The sequence below is a fragment of the Polyodon spathula genome, chromosome 24 (genome assembly GCF_017654505.1).
Source record: "Polyodon spathula isolate WHYD16114869_AA chromosome 24, ASM1765450v1, whole genome shotgun sequence".
In the NCBI taxonomy this organism is placed as follows: Eukaryota; Metazoa; Chordata; class Actinopteri; order Acipenseriformes; family Polyodontidae; genus Polyodon; species Polyodon spathula.
The window spans coordinates 11,824,711-11,841,693 of NC_054557.1; the positions used below are offsets into that span (position 1 = coordinate 11,824,711).

Sequence of the window (16,983 nt, forward strand, 5' to 3'; positions counted from 1 at the left end):
GAATCCTCACAAATATCCATGCAATACGGCAAAGCATAATGCAAGGGGAACTCTGTGATTGCTTGTGTGTATCCGCAATAAAGAACAGATTCATAATCAAATAGAACAGCATACGTGAATAAATATTGATAAAAAAAAGAATGGCCCTGGCTATTAAATCTGATAGAGGACCGCGAGGAGGTACAGTGTCTGTCTTTGAGGAAAACCGTGTAACAAGGTCTGGGAAGGTCTACATTATCCGTGCTATTAACAAGGACGAACTATAAAGGAACATGTTAAACAAACACATATGTATTCAAGAATATGTTAGGGTTTTTACAGTAACATTATTTTTTCTTCAGTTAGCAAAAAACAAACAAACAAACAAAAAAAACAAAAAACATAAATAAGCTGCTGCCACGCAATCAGACTTCCTGTCGTTAAAATATTGCCGTACAAAGGCTAGAAACGATTGAGAGTCTCCGCTGTTTTAAACTCTGCTGCAATGACTTTGTAACTTCACCGCGAGTTTAGTTCCAATAAAGTTTTATTGACAGGAGTTAAGTATGAGGACCAATCAGAAAACGAGTTGACGTCTGCTTCCTCTCGCGATATCTGGTTCACGGTAGTGTGTGTGTTACCCTTAGCTGGGGACAGAGGTTGACTGCAGAGCAGTATTGAGTGATTTTTGGGAAACATGTTTAAAATAATAAACAAACAGACCCTCAGACAGGTGGTAAGTACAACCACCAGGCATCGGAAAAATGCTGATTAATTAAATACGTACGGTTAAACAAGAGATGTACATGAGAAACGGTTTTATATCCCCAGTGTTAATGACACAGCATAGGTCAGGTTAATGTGTGACACATGTGCTATTTAAAACCATAACTGTGTTATTGTTTTTGCATTTAACTCGTCTTTGTGGTCCTGTTTGTTTCTGTGCTGTTTAATAAAACTTGCACGTTAACAAATATGTTGATGCACTGTGTTCATTATTGACGCACCCGAACCTCGTTTACTTCTGATTCATCAGTTCTGAAATTGCTGCAATGACCTCTCTTATAAAGCTGTGCATTCTTTGTATATCTGTACACGTTTATATTGTCGGAGAGGAAACACGCACGCTGTTGAAATTCGCTGAATGACCACGACTAGTGGATTGCAGTACTGCATATACTATAGGGTAGAGCACACAGGTTCGCGTAAACACATTCTAGAGCGTTTGTTTAACAATTGCAATGGATCAAGGCTAAATGTTGCTGTTTGTGTATAAAGTCGCATTCGCCAGCAGTGACCGAGCACAGAAAACACTAACCGAGCTATTGCCCAATTTGGCTGAAAAAAGCCAAGCTTCTGCAAGTAACATTGTAGCCCCCTTGCCGTGCGGGGCTTTATACACAGGAAGAGGGGTACAGATTACTTTACTATTAGTCACTGCGATTAATCATGGGATGTTACTAATCAGTGTACCATAGTTAAGACTTTTTTTTGTAATCCTGTCTGTAGCTCTACCAGCGCATGCGTGTCATTCTGGGATGAAAACAGCTCTCCTACAACATTAAATTAAGTTGCACAACAAAACATAGATTGTCATAGGGCTGCTACAGTGTCAGTGAAGTGTAAGAGTTCTAGTTACGTGCATATCTTACCATGGCTATTTATTCTGCACCTTCCTGACATTAAAACCACAAAGTATTGCACAAGCCTTATGTCATTTTTTTTTTTTTTTTTTTTTTTTACTTAATTAAGAGTTTGACTATTTTGGACAGTGATCCCTCTTAATGGTTTTTAAGCAAGTACTTCTCTGTTGATAATGGGACAAGGCATTTTACTGTGTTTATCATTTGGCTTGAAGGGCATCTCTGTGCTCCCAGTAGGCGAGCAGACATGTTTACTCAGCCCATTGCAATTTTTAGCCAAAGACTTCATTATGCCACGTTATAAATTGAGCCTGCAGGTTTCTAGAACCTAAGTTAAGCTGACATTTTTTTTTTTAGTTTAGTAAATCAGATATAGTTGTTTAATGAGAAGCTGGTGATTTTAATTAACATAGACCCCTTACCCAATAAAATATAATTTGCTTGGAGTTGTAACTTATCTATTTTAACTCCCCTTGAGGTGAGCTGAAACATCTCATGTCTTTGCAAGGGTAAAACACTCTGTCACTTTATGCATGCTAAATTAAAGAAGCTTCTCTTTACAAAGAAATTAGTGTGAAAAGATAACCACTAACACACTGACTTCAAGAGCTCCAAAAATGATTTTAAACAGTGTATATATATATATATATATATATATATATATATATATATATATATATATATATATATATATATATATATATATATATATATATATGTGTGTTTGTTTCCTTGTCTCTTTCAGGGCAGTCTTATGCACAGGTCTCAGAGTACGTTGGTAATTGCAGAACACACCAATGAGAAGCTAACCCCTATCACTCTCAATGCCATCACTGCTGCCAGTAAGCTGGGGGGAGAGGTGTCTTGTTTGGTCGCTGGCACAGACTGCGCTAAGGTAAGTCATTTGTGTTCATTTCCACTAACAATTAGCTCAACTGTGTAATGTAATTGAGAGCCAGGTGGAATGCAGCAGGAAGTTAGGTGGGTCAGCCTCAAATTCCTGATATTTAGACGTCGTCCCTTTCTTTTCTCTCAAGGTCCAGGTTTCATTCAGTGCCAAAAAGTATAAATTACTGGTTTTTAGGAAGTTGAACAAAAGTCAAAGTTTGAAACACTTAGGATCAGCATACAGTAGAAAATACAACTGTACTACTGTTGTGAGCAGGAACATGAGTAATTATGGGATTGTGTCCATCAGCCCTGTTTGCACACCATACACATACACACATGTTTATTATATTGCAATTGGTTAAATTATACAAGCTCTTTTAACTGTCCTGTACATCATTATAGCAGTGAAAGCACAGTCCGAATTTGAAATAACAATTGCGTGTGGTATCTTTTTAACCCAGCATGCATCTTTTGCCTTTAGGTTGCAGATGAATTAAGTAAAGTGCAGGGTGTTAAAAAAGTTCTGGTGGCCGAACATGCTGCATACAAAGGTTCCCTGCCAGGTAATCTGCAGTAGGTTTTTTTCCCCACACCCTTTGATGTTGTTATTGTTTGTGTAACTTCTAACAATTTAAGTGTTTTAAAAATGGGCATTATTTAAAATTCTATAGAAAACAGTCTGGACTGCCAAAAACTATAACTTTGCTAACAGAGAGATGACAGTGAAAGACAGTGTATATATGATTATTGCTGATTTGACGGTCTCCTGCTCTCATGCAGTGTTCTGTTTGTCAAATAAGGCTCTTTGCTGGGGAAAAAAAAGTTGGATGCAATTAATCGTCACCACCATGTAACCCCCCTATATGATAGCATGATAACATGAAATGTAAAGTAGTAAAAAAAATACTGTAAAAATGTATGCATTTGTTTTATCCCCCCACAGAGGAATTGGCACCATTGATATTGGCCACCCAGCAGCAGTTCAGCTTCACTCATATCTGTGCAGGAGCCTCTGCCTTTGGAAAGGTAAGAGGAGACTTTAATGTTGGTGTTTCAGCCTCTCCCATTTAAACGTTTTTACAAACATATGTTTTTAAACCTTGCACTTGTAGTTAGCAAATTGAGGTCTACAATGATGTGGTGTATTATCCAATTAACTTGGGAGCATTGTACAATTCGCAGTTTCTACAAGTCTGGAATGACTTCCCACAGCCTGAATTACTTTCCAGACGTAACGTATTGCTTAAAATAACAATGAGATAAGGAGTGAAGTGACCCATTGTAGTTCTCGGGTCGAGGTGAATGAAGACTGGTCACTGTTCTGCACACACAGTTTTGAAGATCTGTATTAGTTAAGTTTTATTTCCATAAAGAAAACCTTTCACACAACATAGCAGCATCTTTCTCTATTATGAGTTCTGTGTAATCCATCTTTCAGAAAAAGATCTGTCAGCTCTCTGATATAATGGTATTTCAATCAAATTACAGTACATTAAACAATATTGTATATCATATTCTTCCTCTTATTGACCTAATCAGGATATATGATGCATCATCTTCTGGTGGATAGTATTTCATTTTATTAATAAAACGCTTGGGTTATCATTTATCAGATAGCACTTTTAATTATTATATCCTCATTTTCAAAGCTGAAACTCATGGGTTGTTTACACTAAAAGTCTTAGCGTTACCCTTAGGCTGAAACGTGAAACAGTTTGTTTAACTTTTAACTGTTCATATTTAAGCAGCACAAGGGTGCTTTATTTCAATGTGTGTTGGCAATACCAGAGACATGCCAATGCAGTTTCTGCTAAATGTTCAAGTGCACATACTGAGTGTTCTACATAAGAACATGTTATTGTGCATTGCTGTTTTAAAACCGTACAGGGGATTGTGACAGAGGTTTAAAACAGAATTTTTCTGTTAATGATGTTTTCTGTTTAATTTAATACCACCCCTTACCTATTTTGCATCTAATTATTTTAGAGTCTTCTGCCTAGAGTAGCTGCCAAGCTTGATGTTGCCCCTATTTCTGACATTATTGCGATCAAGTCCCCCGACACCTTTGTTAGGACCATCTATGCTGGTGAGTCTGATTGCTGTGTGTTTTTTTGGTTTGTTTGTATGTTTTCTTGAGTTGGTAGACTAATTGGTAACAAACCAAGTTTGTTAATCATGAAAATAGTTTTCTTTTATAATTGTCCTCTTGCTGAACCAGCTTCAAGATATCCACTGCGTTTCTATTTCCGAAACAAGTGTGTGAAGCTAGTCCGACAGGGCATCGCTAGCTTTTCTCTAGGTTTTTTTTAAACCAGCAAATGTCATAGAATGAGCTATCTCGCTTAAAGAATGTTAAAAAGAGAAAGAACCCGAGTCTGTCAGGATCCCAGCTGGCACTCCACTTAGTGTCTCTCCCAGTGGTTATTGGGTTACTTAAAAAATCTTGATGTTTTTCGAGACTTTTTTATATTGCGGGCAAAATATAAATAACATTGAATGGCATTGGACACTTAATCCTTGGCAAGGTCTGAACATTGGCAGCAAGCCTCAGATATACGGGTCAAGCTGGAAACCTCCACGTTCCTCATTCTGGCACTCCAAATTACTTTTCGCTGCAATGAATAATCTTCTAAATTAGTTTAGTTATGAGATGTGGAACCTCTGGTGCTGTAAGATCTCTGTAATAGGCAGCGGCTCCCTTACAAAGGAAACATTTAACTGTGTTTCCTCATGTGTTCGATAGTCTGTGTAAAACAAGGTCGTGCTGGTGTGTTATGTGGACTTTGAGCTTGCAAAGTCTTTCACTCCTGCTGAAAAAGCAAGGAGTAGCTCTTAACCTCCAGAGTGAAGACAATGAGTTAACATGTTACCCGCACAATAAGGAGGATCAGTGAACATGGTTTCAATTGCACAAACACACCTCTTGATTGCGAGAATTGCCCTTTAAGAATAGAAGATCCACAAGCATTTCAGTGCCCCTTGAACCACAGAGAGAGCAGCTGAATGAATCAAACTTGTTTTCATTTTATTTATTTTCAAGCACTGATACTATAATAGCAATTTCAGCTACAAGATCCTTCTGCGCTGTGATGCTTGTTTTGGGGGATTCAGTCACACAGTTGCTAGGGAATGATGTGCTGTTTAATTTGTAATCTGCCTTGGTTTGGTTTGTTGTAGGGAATGCTCTCTGTACTGTGAAGTGCAATGAGAAAGTGAAGGTCTTCACTGTCAGAGGAACATCCTTTGAGGCAGCACTGACCACCGGGGGCAGCGCTACTTCAGAACAAGGTAAACTTTTAACCTGCATGTATACTATGAAAGTGTTTTGAAACTTTCAACTAATGTAACTTGAAAATTTAGACTTTAGAAAAGTTAAAGGGAACAGAGTTGCAAAAACAAAAATCCAAAGTCTGTTTTCACTTTTACAGATGGTTTATCAAAATAGTGTTGAATGTTTTTCTTACACTGTTTTTTGTTCATACTTTATCTTTCTTTGCAGAATAGGAGTGTCCTAACAAGTAGACTTGCATTAAAGTTAAATACCCTTTTTTAAGGAATTCCGTTATTATTTGCAATAACATCTTAGAGAAAGTGATTTTTTATAATTCGCACATTGCTGCAGGTTCACCAGGACAGTACTGTGTTTTTAACTTGGCTGTGCAATGCATTCTGGTACTTGTAGTCCTGTATCTCTAAGAAAGAAGCAACTGGTACATGGCTGCATTGAAATGTGAAGGTCTTCCCTTTAAAGATGGTCATTTAAGAGGAGCACGCTGGTGTATGTGTATCTATGCAGATATTTCATTGTGTGTTTTTAATTCCTGCAGTTTCTACTCCTGTTCCGGTTGGAATGTCTGAATGGCTTGATCAGAACCTGACTAAGACCGATCGTCCAGAGCTGACGAGTGCAAAGGTGGTGGTGTCAGGCGGTAGGTGCAGGAGGATTTAATAGCAACATGTAAATTGCAGGAAAATGAAAGAAAAAATAAAAACTGCTTAGTGATAAAACTCTGCTCAAACGCCTGCTTTCCACACATTTCATAGGAACCTGTACTTGATTTTTGCAGCCTTTGCAAGCAATCGTTGCTTTCCTTGACATTTTTTTTTGTTTTATAAAAAGATCATGTAATGATTGTAATGGTTTAGTTAAGCTATTTAATAAGAATATTATAGATCTCTTCTTTTGTAAGAAGTAGAATATCAGTACATGACATGTTATGAAATATAAAAAACATCATATATAAAGCGCTTTGTTACGGTGGGGAACTATGAAAGGCGCTATATAAAATAAAGATTGATTGAATAGTGCTGTATGAAATATAGCAAGTGGATCTAACTGTGTTCAAACGGGTCCCCTGTAACTGCTGGTCATTTTGTTTGCTGTTTTCTCATTAGGGAGAGGGCTGAAGAGTGGTGACAACTTTAAGCTGCTGTATGATCTGGCTGATCAGATGCATGCTGCAGGTAACACCTTGTCTGGTGCTTTCTTGTACTTTGCTAGGAAAAAGAGTTTGATTTTCCAAACAGCAGATACTGCTGCCCATTGATTTGATAGCGCGGCACCCTGCTGCTGTTTGCCCTCTATGGTGATCTGTTGGCCCCTTATTAACATCATTAATACAAGACTTAAATGTCTTTTGGATGCAGTTGGGGCTTCAAGAGCTGCTGTTGACGCTGGATTTGTCCCCAATGACATGCAGGTTGGACAGACCGGAAAAATTGTGGCACCTGTAAGTAACAAAATATTTTCTTACTGGACTAAAACGTCGGTAGTTTCATTCAGTTTTATTGATAGCCCCAGGACTACTACCAGTGCAGAACCACTGAACAGTTGTTGTTCTTCATGTTACCTCTCCAAATGTTTTTTCTGCAATTGCCAATGCAAAGGCTTGTTTCACGTGAAATGTCAGGTTCGAGTTGCAAAGCAGCCAAAGGGCTCCACAAGGGTTGAGTGTGGGGTTGCTGTTTTTGCAGTCCCCTTGGAAGTCAAACCAGAGTATCGATTAAAAGACCGTTGAAAGATATCATGAGGGATGCCTCCTGGCAAGGTGATGAGGCGATGTTAAGGGTTATAGCTTCTGAGCAAATAACGCAACTGGAAGTCGTTATTTATTTATTTATTTAATGATACTTTTTGTCTCTTCCAAATAAAAAGCTGGCTGCATTATTTATTTATTTACTTCTGCAAGTAATGGACAGCTACAGCAGTAGGAGCAACATATACAGTGCCTGGGAAGTTATCTGTTGATAAAGAAATTGTCCTTGGGTATGTCTTGCACATTCACAAAACAACGTATCTCAATGTACAATATGTTGTGTATTGTGGTAGGTAATCTAGCATTGTTATTACAGGCTGTCAAACAGACTTTTCAGGAAACTTCCATTCAGACCATATGGGGTTTGCAGTATGTTGCTGCACAATACAATCCCAGTGTCACAGACAGTCTTATCTGTTTGGGAGTTTTGGATGTTCATGCCATTTTGGATGTTCATGCATGCTTAAAACTTATATTTAAAAAAACAATTCTTCAACATACTTTTTCTGAAAGTAAGGTTCGGAATGGTTTTCTAGTGCTTAGAAGTGCTTCCTGTCTAGTTGACTGGTTGGTATTCCCAAAGCATCTTTTCATGCTAATGCTCCGTAAAAATATACATTTTTAATGATCAGACTGCAACCAAGGTCTGTTACTTTCACAATAATAAAATATTGATTTTTATGTATAGAGAGAGAAAAACAAGAAAAAGAAAACAGTATTTATGTTGCACAGATATGTGTCGCTCTATTCCAATTAGTTTACCACTGAAAGTATACTTTGATTAGATGATGACTGGGTGTCTTGCCCTAACCTTGATTTGATGGTGACAACCTTGGCTGATGCAAAAGATTGTGGATTTGAATCTCATTTTAATTAGCATAATGAGCAGGAGCTTTCACTGGTAGTGATATTTGTATAGTCAAGATATTTTAAAGAATGCATTACATCTTTATTTATTTCATTCATCTAGTTGCATCTTTTAGTGAAATTACAGTTGCACTGAGTTTTCCAGTTCACTTGTTCTGTAACTGTTGTTATAAAGTGATGGTATGGCATGGTCTTGATAAAGACTGTATGGTACTTTTGTCAGTGTTTTGTAGGTGTAGAACTGCAAGAAGTGTTTGAATACACTGAAGAGACTTTGATGGACAATTTAGTTTTTTTTATATATACACATGCAGTAACGGTTTGAATGAAAAATATTTTCCGCAGTATTTTTTTTTTTTTTGTGCACCATACATATATAAAGCACTTGTAAATTGTTTTAGGATCTCAAATGTAATAAGGCTTAAAAAGGTTAATTTTCCATTAGTGTTTCTGCAGGGATTCCCCAGCTGTCATTACCCTCACATTAAGGGAGTTTAAACTTCGTGAAATTTAGTTAATGGCTGATTTTAAAACCCTAAATCATTTACCAGATCCATTAGTGTGCAGGCTGAGAAGTGCAGTGAGAGTACACCCGACCCCCACACCGCGCATTTCCGCCAGCATTTGGTGGTTGGTAAAGTAATATAAATTTTATAATAAACTTTTATACATGCATTTTTTATATAGGTATTGCAGTATTCCTGTAATAATTAATATTATTATTTTTTGATTGCTGCCTTAGGGTATTTATGCATTGCTGGGGGAAGAGTCAGCCCCCTTCATTGCCTCATTAGAGTAACTGTCTGTCATCGTCTTGATTTTACATATGCACTGCTTGTGTTCAGAACACTCAAAAGCACAATAAGCAATAGTCTTCTAACTTAGAGTATTTACAAGTGTACATGTCAGTCTAATGAACAATGCAACACCTCAACAGATTTCAAATGCAAAGAAGAAATGGATGGAGGGAAATCCGTACTCTCCCAGCCCTATTGAAGAGATCTACAGTAGTACTAAAAAAGACTTCAGTGTCATGCATGAAAGAGCTTGACAAAGATTTCTAGTTGAAATGTCAGTTTCATAACTGTGTTTGTTTACAGGAACTTCTAGAACATTAGAAGCAATTTATTTGGTATTTTTTCCATTCCTTTCCTAATGCAAATGTCATTTCAAGGATAGCATGTTGCTGCTTTTAACTTGTTTTATTTCTCGAGTTTTGATCACATGAAGGCATTTGCATTAAATAATTTGAATGTAATTTTTTTCAGTGAGTTTGAGTTTTTTTTCACATCTACAGCTAGTTATAGGTTTGCAACATTTGAAGTTTTTACAGTATAACACCTGCCACTGATTCGATCGTTTACAATATACCCCTTCCTTTATTTTGCAACAAACCTCAGGATCTGTGCTAGTGCTGTCTCCCGGTCTGGGCACTTGTGTGAAAATACACATGCAGTCAGCTGTGGGGGTTTTGCATTAAAAACAAGTACTGCACTGCATACACTGTACCTGTGCTTCAGTGACACAACTGTTGTTTTCTTCTGTTTGGTTGTTAAATGCTGCTATATAGCATTATATGTCTTGCTACTCTCAGGGCTGCTTTGTATAGTTTGTATCTTGTGTTCTAACACTCTTTGTCTGGTTTCACAGACCCCCAATTAGAACGAATCTAGGAATACCTAATGTTACCTTAGGTAAAGCAGGACCAAATGTATGCGTGTACGAGGCTTGTTTCTTGAAGTTTCTCTCTTATCTCTGCGGATGTGGAGAGGTTGATCAGATTACTTCTGCTCATTGTGTAAGTGCCTAAGAAATGCTAACTACTGTATGTAGTATTAATGTATGCAGTTAGGGTTATATAGTTGTATGACTGAATGATTAGTTTAATACTATTGCATTTATTATTTCTTAATGTAGACTCTGTTGCATTTATCTTAATGAAGGTGTCTTGGGCAGGGTTTGTTGCTTACTTAGTAACAGGAATAGTTTCTGCTGTTTTGTCTACATTAGCATAACATACCTGGTTGATTAAACGTACTTATTCCAATCTGGCTTCTTGTAAAGCGCGTATGTTCCAACACCTGGCAGTAGGTTCCATGTGTGAGTGTATTGATTTTTGCATAACAGGTGCAATTGGTGCCCTGTCAGCAGCTGTGTAGAGGAAGGGATAGTGGGAAGCAGATGCTGATAGCTTTGGGAAAGCTGACCAAACTTGGCAAATTGTTGGACCATTTGTTTCTCACTCTCTCTTGCTCACTCTCTGTATATAAGTATATCTACCCAGAAGTAGCTTTGTAGCAGAGATGTTTGCATGCAGCTGGGGACTGGGGGTGTACTGGCTAGCTTTTTCCCTGGCTCGCAAAAAGCACTAGATTGACGGCCCCTTTCGTACTGTGTTATCCGTCCTGGCTTTTAACTCCAGGAGAACTGTGTTCACAAATTGATGCTCTGCTCCTCTGGGGCTGGTGCAGAAACATTAAATTGTACTGAAATATTCATATGTGAGTGCATTTAGCTGAAAGCAATTGATGTGGTGCTCCCAAGAGGGCAAATAGAAATGCTGCTGGGCCCGGCACTCTGGCAGACACCCTGAGCGCTCTTCTTCAGAGTAATTACACACACTGCCTGATCAAAGCCCTTGAAAAGCTCCTTAAAGTGAAGATGGTTAAAGCAAGACTCAGTAGGTGTATATTTTGGATACTCTGTAGCTTGTAGCATTCACAACTTAGGGCCAGGTTTTGGGGCATTTCATTGTTGTGAGGAATGTGTCCAAACATTTTTTTTTTTTTTTTATTTTTTTTTTCTAAAAGGAAGTCGTAAAAGTTTTGTATTGTTCTTTTTCCCCATTGAGGTCTTGGATCGGTATTTGTTGTTTTTTTTTAAAAGGGGGATTGCAGGTATATCATTCACTGTTCATGTCCCATCACTCTCAGTTCTAACAAGCAATTACTCCACACATACTGACTTTTTCACAGTACTGGCTGAGCTTTTAAATTGTTGATTTTGTGAAACAGGACAGAGGCTGGGCACGAACCAGTGACCCAGCACATTGCACACAAGCGTCTTTACCATGATGCGGAGGATTCAGGCTAGTAGGCATTCATGGTTTTAGAGCTTTTAACCTCACTCAGCTCACAGAGAGGGGGTGAGAATCTATAACTGCAGTGTATAACACAGCACTGCACGTTACACTCATCGCCCACTGTACCCTCGGCGGCGATCGGCTGCAGCCAGTCTGTGAGAACGAGTCACAGCACCAATGTAACCGGGCAGAGGCTGCGAGCCCACAACCCGCACACTGCAAGCGAGTGTCTCAACCACAGTGTTAGCACTTTTAACCTCATCTCATCTCGCCACAGGGCACAGAATCTGTGTATCACACAGCACTGCCCGCTTCACATGCATTGGCATACTGACACTTAATGATTGTGTCCTTAGTGCATGTTTTGTTTTGTTTTAATTATTTAGTTTTGCAATTTGTAACTGCAGCAAAGGCAAATAATCAGAATAGAGGAATGGGTTGACATTCATTCAGATTGGTATGTTGTTGTTGGAAATAATGAGCCTAGTTGCAATATAGTAATCCTTTTTTTGTGTGTGAGTGTGTTTTAGAATGAATTATTGATATCTGATTTATGACTTACCTGCTTGAATTTCCTGTACAGTAATTTACTCAAACAAAATACTGTGTGTGGTATTCACTACCTAGTGTAAGATATTTATACCTCTGTATTCATACTGTTTACAAATGATTGATTCTTTTTTTTTCTTCCTGTTTTATCAGTTGATAAATGCATACTTTGATTTCCCCTAAGAATGTTTAGCACACTAATGATGTTTTTCATTTTGCAGGAACTTTATATAGCTGTCGGCATTTCTGGAGCTATTCAGCATCTGGCTGGCATGAAAGACAGCAAGGTACATCATGGAGAGTTTGTAATGTTATGATTGACAAACATTTTAAGGCTTTTTTGGTGACTATGAGCAATGATGTGTTTCAGGTTAATTGTCTGAGGTCTCTCCAGAAAGCAGGGCTTATATTTTTCCATGCAAAAAACAAACAAAACCAGTTGATTTAAAAATCAGTTGTCTGGTCAGATTTAGTTTGGGGATCATTAACATACACATCTCGATATATGAAGATGCAAAAATAATATCTGACATATTTAAAGCTATGAAATATATAAAAAAAATGCTGTGAGCCTGTAGAATTTCATGGACAGTACGTACATATACTAGCCATGGTCAGTCAGTTTACATAATTAACATCAAATGTAATTTCACAAAAATAGATTTGTAACATTTTAAAAGAATGCTTTCTGGAGCGTTCAACCCCATCAAAAATATTTTCAAGTTCCCCAGTCCGACACGTTAATTCATGCATAACAGTGCCTTATTTCAATTATGGGTCTTGCATGTGGCACTTTTTACATTACTGATATCTAAAAGCGAAGGAACAGAGTACATTACATGTAGTGTTCATTTTAATAGATACCTTAATTATTCAATATAAATTACCCTTAAATTGAGCAGCAATTAGTTATTTTAGTCTTAAAATATATTTTCCAGCGTACAAAAACTTGCTGCCTTTTCCCCTGAACGTGGCACTCGTGTGGTGACCCAGTTTAAAAAAAAAATAAAAACAAGTAACGAAAGGGTAACTACTTCCATACTGCCTTGAAGAAAACTGTTTTATGTAAATGTGAAATGTAACAATTCTTGTGTAGCCATGACAACTGTCTCCCAAGTGGATTTCTTCTACCATGTGAATTATCTGCTTCGGGGTCCCATGCACTTAAAGGCTGTGTTTCTAAAAGGGAATCTGAGAAGCTTTTTAAAGAAGGATGTATAATTTATTTGTATTTTTTTTTCCCCGTACCGTGCTTCAGAGACTTGAAATAATTACACATCCACCCTACCCAGAAAATTATCAGACTGGGTTCTTACATGAACATATGAAAATAATAATTTTATAGAGATTTTTTTCCATATGTCACACAAATGTCAGCTATTCTATTGTCTCTCTTATTATAACTTGCTGTGTTCCCTACTCTGTTTTTGCCAGCCAAATTCTGTTGGCTTTTTAAACTTCCAAAATATTTCTCTGAAGTTCTATAGCCCTTTTTTAAATGAATTGTTCTCTGGTTTTACTTTTATTTTTAGAAAAGTTCTGAGCCAAGTGTTTAAGGGCAAGGATTAACATTTTTAACATTTATTTATTTATGTATTTATTTACTTCAGACAATTGTTGCAATAAATAAGGACCCAGAAGCCCCTATTTTCCAAGTTGCTGACTACGGTTTGGTGGCTGACCTATTCAAGGTAAGCATTGCTTCATGTGTGGTGTTGTAAACTCTCTATTTCCAAAAAGAAAAACATACTAATGTGCGGGTTATGAAACATACGTTTTAAAATCTAGTATTTATAAAAATCACCAAGCAAGCGAATATATTTCTTTAACTCCTCTATAAAGAAAGCAAGACTGATGTTTATACAGAACAGTTTATTTAAAAGGCAAACATTTTATTCTGTAGTTTTAACGTTGAGGGTGAGTTGGTGTTTGTTACGCTTACAGATCGCGCACGCTTTCAATGTATTTCAGAAATGCTGTAAACTGACTATTTCAGTTCCAGCCTTTGAATAAACTGCACACTTGGGCATGCTGTGTTTATGTTAAGCAGCTATTGTGAACAGTTAGTTTTTCTCCGGTTCATATTATTGCTCACAGTGGGGAAATGGGTGCAGCCTGCATTCAAATCACTTTGTATATCTAATTCATGATGGCATTTAAAATTTCAGTATCTGTTTCCTCCATGTGATGTAGGCAGTTGTGACAGGTAAATTGGGGGAAGTTACTTCAGGGAAACTGTAGATCTTGGGCTTCGTAACATTTATGAATTCTTCAGAAATGTTATAGGAGTTCTTCATTCTGCAGGCACTATGGAGACTATCCTGTCACTGCCAGCTCTTAATGTGGTCACTACACTGATGTAGCTGTATGTCTTTGTATACATCTAAATTACTAATATTTATACAGTCCTTTTAAAAGATAGTTATTTATTAATTTAGATTCTCTGCATGTAAATATGTATATATTTGTATTAATTTGCAATTGTAATATTTCAGTGATTTGCTTCTGTTCATCTGTCAATATTATTACATTAAGAAATGTATAGAGCTGTCAATTTCTCTCTAAGTGGTTTATTGTATAATTGCCCCTACAATGTGTAAAGATATACAAGTTCTTAATTGCACTAGCGTATTCCAAGGCTGCTTGCATGCCTAACTAGAGAGTAAAAGAACTTGTAAAGATGTCATTAAATATGAAATATTAAATCTCATGCCTAATGAACATTTGTAATTCAGCTGATTCATGACTGACAATCAGAAACATTAACAATTTTATACAGTTACAGTTCACCCAAATATCACTTTATCTGCAGATTCCATGTCTAACAACCTTTTACAAAAACATGAACTATATATTGTCAGGGATTGAGTCTAATAATATAAAAGGGACAATTTAAGAATATATTTGAAAGTCGATATAGAAAAAACAATGTTCAGGTTTGAATGGGTTTTTTTCTTATAAAATGAGGGCTGTTTAATAAACGTACAATATCCCATTACTTACCGTTGATTCTGAAGGATAAACTTCATAAGTCTTTACCAGTTGGTTAGGCAGAATCTAGGGGCCACATGAAACAATACTCATATGTGTTAATCTCTCCACTACAATAATTATTAAGCCTTTTTAAAGTTTACAGAAACCTAATTTAAGAATCAATATCTGGGTAATGAATACGATTATACTGTGGGCATGTTTAAATATTGGTTGTTGACTAAACCATCTGAGCCTTTGAAACAGGCTACAAAGAGCTTATTTAACTGTGATATTTTAAAAGACCCCTTTATGTTTGTGTCTTGAATTAAGCAGTATATATTTACAGAAGTGAAATACAAAACAGATCTTGTGTCAAAGTTTAAAAATAGAATTTAGCAAGCATCCTTTTTTCTGTATCTAGTTTCGCCTGCAGAACCTTTCTATTTAAATGCTGGAAAGCAAATGTAGGTACAATAGTTATGCATCTACTGCCTTGTAGCCCTTTGCTTCTACCTGAGACATATTGGCAAAGGGTAGCGGTAAACCTATCTTTGGGTAAACAGTCGGAGAGCTGCCAACATTTAATACCAGTCCTGAACTGAAGTCCTCTGTTTAGTCAGTAAACACAAACATTTCAATAACCCAGAGACAAAGCGACATTCGGAAGAAGCAACACGTACACAATTTCCCTAATAAATTTTGTACAATGCATTATTCCACCTAATGGAAATACAGATCTCTTAAATAATTGAGAGCTTGAATTAATGAGTGGCAGGTTCAGCTGGGGATCCTTCTGTGCTGGGACAGCCAGCAGGCTCCTTCAACAGGAAAGGTAATTGATAGTTAACACAAGTGACTGGTGTAGGGTTCCAGGTTTATTTTCTGTTGCCTTCTACCTACTGTTTACATGCATAGTTGATTTTTGTAGTGCTGTTCTAAGTTACAGTGCTGGATGAATTAGGGCTGGCTTAGGTCTCTGATAGATGTGGTGCAACAGAACAGAGTGCCAGGACTTTGGCACAGTTCCTTGTTTACTGTAAATGACAAGGTGGTGTGTTATGTTTTTCTTCATTTGCCTGTCCCTAATTACTTATTTAGGAGATCTGTGGCACGTGAATGGCCCGAGTGTTTTAGTAAAACTGTAAAAGTGATGGGTAATAATACCTAGCTGAGCTGTGACCCAATGGCTATCGCTTTACCTGGGATCATTTCTCAAATAACAGCTTAGAATATGAAGCGTTAGAACTTAACTAAACCCAAGTAAGGAAAAAAAAAAAGGATTGGTTTACTTTGCATTTTTTACAGAATAATTATATTGCAAAGTATGTGTGTTGATCAGCGTCATTTTTTGTGGTTCTGTGATGCATTAAGAGGGAATCAAAATCTGAATTTATGTGTTTAAAATACTTATTTATTACGTGGTGTTATGGCAACTCCCTGAAGAGATTCTGCAGGGATGGAGCAATCGTTGGACAGCATGGTATAGTCCAGCAATATTAACATTTTACCAACTTTATTTTTATTTTTTAAGGCTGTTCCTGAAATGACCGAGCTGCTGAAGAAGAAGTAATCTAGGAACCAAACAACCTCCTGCCACACTTAACAGGAATACTTGTTTGTTCTCCAAATGTACGCCTGGGAGGGGAATAGCAGCCTTAAAAACAAGGCTCAGAATGCGTTTGCACATGTTGCCTTGTATTTGTTCTCTGTCATTTGTGTGATCTGTAATTAAAGTCATTTTAACTAGTTGTAGGTGTTGAATAATATGCATTCACAGATGTAAGTGATCTTCAACAACAGTAGCATGCAGTTGGTTAAACCAGTGTTTATGAGCAGTTTTTTGAGTGGTCAGCTGGTGGCTGAATCTGGTAATCTCCAGTTAGAAGCAGGTGGGGATCTACTGCTTGATAAATCAAGGAAACCCGGTCCAGACCCCAGTGTTTGATATTAAACCCAGTGATTT

General features: G+C 37.2%; 1 protein-coding gene across 1 annotated transcript; it reads left to right on the plus strand.

The window, feature by feature from the left end:
* Nucleotides 1–600: 600 nt before the first annotated feature.
* On the plus strand, nt 601–16,768 carry LOC121299302 (electron transfer flavoprotein subunit alpha, mitochondrial-like). The gene is made up of 12 exons (XM_041226981.1): nt 601–715; nt 2,368–2,517; nt 2,995–3,076; nt 3,457–3,539; nt 4,500–4,599; nt 5,691–5,801; nt 6,341–6,442; nt 6,909–6,977; nt 7,161–7,243; nt 12,269–12,334; nt 13,658–13,738; nt 16,552–16,768. The coding sequence occupies exons 1-12, from the start codon at nt 677–679 to the stop codon at nt 16,588–16,590; spliced, it is 1,005 nt and encodes a 334-aa protein (XP_041082915.1). The 5' UTR covers nt 601–676; the 3' UTR covers nt 16,591–16,768.
* The last annotated feature ends 215 nt before the right edge of the window (nt 16,769–16,983 follow it).

Excerpts from the sequence above, each read along its gene's own strand:
- LOC121299302 (XM_041226981.1), top strand. The coding sequence starts at position 677 with ATGTTTAAAATAATAAACAAACAGACCCTCAGACAGGTG. Across the intron at positions 6,443-6,908 it reads AAAGGTGGTGGTGTCAGGCG|GGAGAGGGCTGAAGAGTGGT; the intron begins GTAGGTGCAGGA and ends TTTTCTCATTAG. Across the intron at positions 7,244-12,268 it reads CCGGAAAAATTGTGGCACCT|GAACTTTATATAGCTGTCGG; the intron begins GTAAGTAACAAA and ends TTCATTTTGCAG.